This window comes from Echinops telfairi, unplaced genomic scaffold (assembly GCF_000313985.2).
Source record: "Echinops telfairi isolate 266 unplaced genomic scaffold, ASM31398v2 ScPeMD7_7453;HRSCAF=8491, whole genome shotgun sequence".
NCBI classification, from domain to species: domain Eukaryota; kingdom Metazoa; phylum Chordata; class Mammalia; order Afrosoricida; family Tenrecidae; genus Echinops; species Echinops telfairi.
In genome coordinates this window covers 2517034-2524668 of record NW_022111353.1, presented here as the reverse complement: position 1 = coordinate 2524668, position 7635 = coordinate 2517034, and the positions used below count along the sequence as shown (strand labels likewise).

At 39.1% G+C, this 7635-nt stretch overlaps 1 protein-coding gene across 2 annotated transcripts; it reads right to left on the bottom strand.

Moving 5' to 3' along the window:
* Nucleotides 1-2643: 2643 nt before the first annotated feature.
* Nucleotides 2644-5671, bottom strand: LOC101658771 (olfactory receptor 2H2-like). 2 transcript variants are annotated; one of them, XM_013008634.1, is made up of 2 exons: nucleotides 5644-5671; nucleotides 2644-3560 (listed from the first exon to the last, which is right to left on the bottom strand). In XM_013008634.1, exons 1-2 carry the CDS (start codon nucleotides 5669-5671, stop codon nucleotides 2644-2646), a joined length of 945 nt encoding a protein of 314 aa, XP_012864088.1. The 2 variants fall into 2 exon arrangements, with proteins under 2 accessions (XP_012864088.1, XP_004717809.1); XM_004717752.1 differs by lacking the exon at nucleotides 5644-5671 and having other exon boundaries at nucleotides 2644-3588.
* Between the last annotated feature and the right edge of the window lie 1964 nt (nucleotides 5672-7635).

The window sequence follows — 7635 nt, the reverse complement described above, 5'->3', positions numbered from 1 at the left end:
CAAAGATGCATAAAACTCGTTGGTCCAAAGGTTCATATGAACCTGAGCTTCTAGTCTCAGATGTCTTATTCAGAAAAGCTAGATGGTGCCTGGTTACCATTACTCACTGCTCTGAAAGAGATCACATTAGAAGGTCGTGGTTTGTGTGGGTGAAAAATGTGTTACAAAATTAAAAATCACATAAACACCAAAAACTCTGACTTTCTGATTAGATAGACTGGTTGAACGACTAAAAATATGGCCTTTAATCATCCTTTAGGCCTGAACTCTGCATAGTGGTTTCATATTCAACCAAATGGTGGACTGACAGGTCTACAAGATGAACAGTAATATTTGAGAGGTTTACACTCCTTGGAACAATCAAGTGTTTGAGATCAAAGGGACAGCATTCGCCCAGGGACAAAGTTCAGAAGGCAAGGAAGGTTCAGAAAGAAAGCACGGTAGAAAGACTACACAGCGCTGAGTGGGATGCTGATGTTTCAATGCCAGAATTGCAATCAGCAGCATCAAACAGCACGTGTAGGGCTTATTGAATGGAAAGCTGACTTTTTTGTGTGTACTTTCTCCCAACCCACAACAAAAAGTTAGGAAAAAAATACTAGACAGATCCCACTAGGATGGCGAAGATAAATACCACACTGAGTGAAATAAGCCAATCACAAAAGGACAAAGATTGCATGACCACATTTATATACAAAATATATAGAAGTCGAATTATATATAGCTTTAATAGCGGCAGGAGGAACTGGGGGAGGAGGCTTCTTTCTCGTGGAGTACTGAGTGCTGGTTTAGAGTAATGGGAAAACTGGATTGGTTAAGGGTAGTGTTGTACAACTGTCCTATAACTACCTTCAATCAGTTGTACAACTGTCAAATGTTGAATCAGTGAAAGTTCAGTGATCGATATATTTTTAATATTGACTCAAAATGGGGAGGGTAGCTACTGAAGTTACTTATGTACGCAAAAAATCCTTGGGGTGGAGATTGACAATCATGTTTTGCGCAATTCACACACACCCACGTGCTATGTTTGCTTGCCAACTGTGCTCCACCCCCTGTGAGGTGGTTTCCTAAATGACAGGTTAATTTTTTGGTTCTTGGGACGCTGCTGGCTAAACTTTGGATGACCAAATCCAAGGTTCGTGGTTCAAACCCGTCTGTCACTCCTCAGGAAAAAGACGAGGCTATCTGCTCCCATAACCGTATTTAGGATTGCAATGAGTTGGAAAACCTTTGGTGGCAGTGGAATTTGGGATGCTTTTTTTTCTTTTTTTTTAACGTGAAAAAATTACAGTGGAATGCTTGCAAAAATATGCGGGATGGTGGTGGTGGTGCAGATTTCATGGCAATCAAACAGAGGTTCCCGTTGTTGGTGTAAAAATATGGTAATTGACTTAATCTTGTGTTTGAGCCTAGCACATCCTTGTGCACTGCTTACTGCCAGAGTCCTTAAAAGAGTGTTATTGGCCTTTCAAGATACAATACGTGGTTTGCCTTTGCCTAGGCAACAGAAGAGGTGGAGTCACAAATAGTAAGAAGAAATGAAATGCGTGGCTCATTGCCTTCATGAACGGTTGATTCCACAGTCTCAAGACTGTTACATTTGGGTATTGCCTATCACTATTGAACGTTGATGAAGTATTTTGGAAGACATTCCTGCTCAAAAAGAAATCAGAATTTCCATTTCTCAGGGAAGCCAGATTTTCTGGAGCTAAGAAGGAAGTATTGCCTTAAGGTAGTATTCAAATATTAAACTTTAAACCAAAAATATTCACTGATGGCTTCTTAAAGCCAAACAATAGTTTAGTTTAACTTTTGCAGGATGTCTGCCTTAAACACTGTGCTCTTTAAGTTCTATCTATGTGGGATCAAATTCAAACAATTAGGTATCTGTGCAACCTCTGATTAACATTCACCCTTTCACCCAAACTACATGAAAAATACCCACTGACTATAGTACTATTGGATGTGGGACCAGGGAAGCAATAGGGAGCATTCTCATAATATCCCATATTTCTGCAGCTGTGAACTGAGCTCTCCCTCCATGGAGTAGAGAATTGGGATGAAATTGAGTTTCGCATAATTTTTTTTCATTTGTGTCATTTGTCAGTCATCAGAGAAGTCTTTGGTAGTGCAAAGGCTTTGCCCACTACCACTGACCTAAACGTTTCCGTTTCTAAACCACTCGGCGGTGGCATGGAAGAAATCCTGGCTAGTTGCTTCTATAAAGATTAGAATCTAGAAAAAAACAAAAACAAAACAAGACCAAATGCAGCTCAGTTTTCCTGACTCTACTGGCATATGGGTCACCAGGACTCAAAATCGACTCAACATCAATGGGATTTGCATGATAACTGTAGGATTTATAAAAGCTTACAAAGAACATGCGTGTGCTAATAACAATTTATTTTTCATATAGTATTTACAAAGCATCCAATAAGGAGACAAAACATTTCCTGAAAGGAAGGTAAGGCTTACTTATCTGATTTAGAGCAGATAACTTCATGATATCATTAAAAGGATAGTTCACAACTGCCTTGTTTATTTAGGTGATGTAGCTATGCGCCTAAACTAAAAGAGGAACCATTTGGAGGTGATTCCTACAAGTTCCCTGCATTTCAGGAAGAAATGCATGAGTATATTTCACATTTGTGCCCCACTTGGGTCTCTTGTGAGCAGCCTTTTCAGGGAGCACTTCACCTCCTTGTTTCTCAAGGTGTAGATCAAAGGATTAAGGGAGGGAGTCACTACAGTATAGAAGAGGGTGAGGAATTTACTGTGATTCTGCGTGTACTTGCTCTTAGGTTGTATGTAGACAGAAATGATTGTTCCAAAGAACAAAACCACAACAATCATGTGAGAGCCACAGGTCCCAAATGCTTTCCTTCTGCCTTCTGCTGAATTGATGCTCAGCACACTCCTCACAATGCAGCCATAGGAGACCAAGATAAGTCCCAGAGGTATAACTACATAGAAGACAATAGCTATGGAGAGTTCATTTTCCAGGAAGGTCGTGTCAGCACAGGCAATTTTAATGAGGGCTGGTTCCTCACACATAAAGTCATCCACTCTGTGGGGACTGCAGAGAGGCAATTGGAAAACAAGGACCGTCTGTACTGTGGACTCCACAAAACCACTGACCCAGGCCACCACTGCAAGTTGTCGACACAGCTTGGGATGCATGATAACGCCATAGTGCAGGGGTCGGCAGATGGCATTGAAGCGGTCATAGGCCATGACAGTCAGGAGGACACACTCTGTGGAGCCCAGCCCCAAAGCAATGTAGAGCTGGATCACACAGCCAGAGTAGCTAATGGTCTTCTCAGGGCCCTTGAGGTTCCAAAGCAGCTGGGGAACAATGCTGGTAGTGAAACACAGGTCCAGGAAGGAGAGATTGGAGAGGAAGAAGTACATGGGGGTGTGGAGTTTGGGGTTCAAGTGTGAGACCAGTATGATGGCTGTGTTCCCGAACAAGGTGAGCATATATATGATAGAGATGACCACGAGGAGAACCATTTCCAAGTGGGGCTGGTCAGAAAAGCCCAGTAAGATGAAATCTACTGTGTTGCTAACATGTGTCCCGTTCATCGCTTCTCAAACATAAATCGCCATTCTTGGTCAATCCTAGTTTATTCCTGTGGGAGAAAATAGTATACTATCACCAATCGGGCCGAAAAAAAGGCAGGGGGGCATTTGAAGATTGGAAATTTGGGAGAGAAATAACTAATGAAATATGTGGAAAAGTATGATTGGTTGATTTGTTATATAGAGACTAATACATAAAGTCATGCAAACATGAAATGAGTTGCAAGAACAAATAATAACAAATATTGAAATAAAATAGCACAAGAAATTTGAGATATATGCTAAACTCCCTAAAAAGGAAATACATGAGCCGGAAATACATATATAATATTGAAAGACAAACACATCAGGGAAGAAAAAGGTTGTTATATTTGTAGCTATATTGGTATAATAGTCAAATTGAAAGGATCAGGATCTGAAGGAGAGTGAGAGAAAGCGTTTATAGAGTTGGAGACATAAAGTATAACTAAAACTGTTTAGAAATATTTGAACAGAAAACTTAGACATGACAATGCTATTCATTGCTTTCACTGCAGCAAATGCTGCATTTCCTATGCAACAAATAACTATGAAAGCAGAATTGAGATGGTTGTTTTTGTCATTAAATGCCATTGAGTTTGTTCTCACACCAGCTTTATACAGAGCACAACACAACACTGCTGTGTCCTGTGCCATCGTCACCATCACGTCTGTGTTTCAGCCCATTGTTCCAGCTCCCACATCGCTCCATCACATTCAGGGTTTTCCTTTTTCTCTAATGCTCTATCAAGCATGATGTCCTTCCTCAGGGCCTCACCTGTCCTGATACTATGTCCAACGTATTTGACTCAAGGTCTCTCACTGTCCTTACTTCTACTGAACTTCCTGGCTGGACTTGTTCACGACAGATGGGGTCATTCCTCTGGAAGTTCACATTATATTTAAAATTCCTTGACATTGCTGTGAGTAGGAAGTGAGGTTTTAAAGCTGTGAGCAGCCTGCTTTGGCACTACTCTTGGTCTCTCCCCATCCAGAACCAAGAGCAATGAAAAAAAATAAACATGCATGGAAATGATGAGTTCAAAGGACCAATATGGTGGATGAAGCTCAGTCTCCACCACTCTGAGAACAGAAAGAGAGCAGGGTTACCAGGTGACCACTCTTGGAAAGGGATCACAGCAGTGGGTAATTGGGAGAGTGGAATGAACATTTTGAGAAAAACTCATTATCATAAAAATGGACCAGTTGGTTTCTGAGTCTGTAACTTTTGGGGAGTAGAAAACTTCATCTTTCTTCACAAAACAGCTGGTGATTTCAAACTGCTGACCATGTGGTTAGAAGACTAACATGTAATCCACTACGCCACCAGGGCACCTTTACAATGTGGCCAAAAAAAGAGAGATGGTCCTAAGTATGATTCAGAGTAACTAGAAAATACTGTAAGTCTGGGACTACCTGTACTACCCAAGTGATGCATATAGTCCATGTAATCCCAATAAAAATTCCAACATCTTTCTGTCTTTAAAAAAAAAAAAGGACTAGTTGTACTCTTTGGGTAGAGACTGGTGAAATCCATGAACTTTTGTCTGAGTTACCCTGCAGGCCTGGGAAGAACTAGCTCACCCTTCTAGCTCAATTTTCTTCACAACAATAGAGAGATTTATAAGGTGGTAATATGTTCCTTAAAGTAATTAAATCATCTTAGATAAAAAAGACAGGATTTTCTCAAGGACAAAGAAGGTAAGCGTGGATAGGAAAGTGAAGGAATGGAAACAGGAAGAGGTGAGAAAGTGATATTATGTTGGGGGCTTGCAATCAATGTCATGGAACAAAATGGGTAGGAGTTGTTGGATGGACAATGGATTTGCTCTGTTAATCTTTACGCAATTCCCAATAAAAAGTTTTTTTGAAAAATAAAAGTCACATGAAAAGAACAAGTCTGCTGTGTTCTATTGGAGTCACTGGTCTCCCGAGGGTATAAATATTATTCTCGAGAAAAATCAAATCTAGAGTCTCCAATTAACAATTTATTTCCCTTTGTGGTGCTCATGGCTCTCCTGCTTTATGATGTTTTCCTGCTGATTATTCCTGAATTCATCCAACTCATATAACCCACTGATCTTCCATAAAGTCATTGTAGAAGATTTTAAAATCGCCACTTCAAAAACTTTCTTTACCTCAAATATCTTAACTAGAAAACATAACACTAAATCTTACCTCTAAAACACCAGGCTATTAATATGAGTCTCAGGAAATAACTGGACAGATGATTTAAAAGAGAGCACGTAGCATGATTCCTTGACCAATTGTATAATAATAATAAATTGCATTTTGAAATTTTGCCACAATGAAACTATTAAGTATTCTGAGTAAAGAATAATTTTCCATCCAGAATTACAACAGCAAAAGTGAATTAACATTAAGGGTCATATTATTTAGCATTTGTCAAACTGACCAAGTATTTTGGTAGTAAAAGGAAATGATGAAATACACTAGGATTGACTTTGATGCTAAATTCCCTCTCCTATACAGTAAGGGGGGTGGGGAAATGTGTTGTTGGAGGACTAGCTTTCTCCTGGGAGTACGTTAATGGGTGAGGTGCCTCATTTTTGCACCATATAGCTAACTTTACATTGTCAGGATTCTTTGTTACATTGATTATCATGTATCACGAAGATTGTCCATGAAGAACCATTAGTGCCAAGAAGATTCCATTCAGATACCTTCATCTATCTGTTTCACACCCCTGCTAATCCAGATTAGGATATGGAAGTTTATATTTACAAAAGTAACATAGTATGAAAATGTGAATATAGTAAATGTTGGGTTATACATAAAAATAGCTTCTGATCAAAGCACAAGAGAACCTGTGCTGGACATCCACAACTTTTAGAAAAATGTTATCCCCGCACCCCCGGCCCCCATTACATAAAAAAAAAAAGACTACCTTTCAGGAAGATGGACAATCCAGGTCTAGGACATGTGGGTAGTTTTGTGGCGAACAGGTAAGGGTAACATGTACGTCCCTCTGCCCTGTCATCTTTTTACTCAAGCCACCTTTAGATAGATGGTATTTACCTTATTTACTCAAACATGTCCCTGGAGCTCTCCTTGCCCAACAACTTCCCATTGTTCAATTGGGGAGGGAGATGGGTCCCTAGAGAGAGAACAACCTCAGAGGACAGTGCTGCTTCTTCTTCTACTGGAAGGCAATTAATTTCATATAATTTTCTAAAAACAAATATGCAGGTACACGCACATCTGCACTTTTGGTAGAAACGTGTTCATAACAACATATGCCCATAACAAATGAAATTTCAGGAATGAGAATACCCTTCAGTTCTACTCCTGATGGATTTGCAAAGCCAATTAATGACATTCACCCACCTTCTTTCACATATGCTTTTAAATGCTCAATACTGTTGATAGATGGTTAATAGAGTTATTTTTTTTAACATTTTTATTTTAGAGCTTCTTGGTATCAAATTTCTGTGCACTGTACACATGAAAACATGCACATGTCAGCCTATACATAGAACAATCTAAAATACCATTAATGAAGATTTAAGAGCTGGACTATAGTTCTCAGGGAGAGAACTAATGAGAGGGGAGGGAACTCTGATATACACTATGACTGTAGAGAACTGAAAATTCATTACCTTTTTTCAGAAATAGTATAAAGTAAATCATCACAAAAAGTATGTTCTACACTAATTTCGCTTCTTACAGAATCTAGAATGATTTCTTTAATACTCTACAAAGGACATGCTGTGCTGTCTATATTTTATGTACAATGAATCATTGAGGAGATGGAAAGGACATTTATTTGGAAGCCCTGATAATGTATCTTTCAAATAATATTAATATTTTATAGAGGAATATATACATAGAATCTGGATGTAAAATATTCCTATTGAGGCATAGGGTTGCCTGTCCAAAACGTTTTCTGTTGGGGTAGATGACAATACACATTGAGAAACATTAATGGAATAGGCTCTTTCAGACTCTTTATTCTATAACCTCTTTTCTCAACTATGGTGCCAAGAAGGATACTTATTTACGTATTTATTT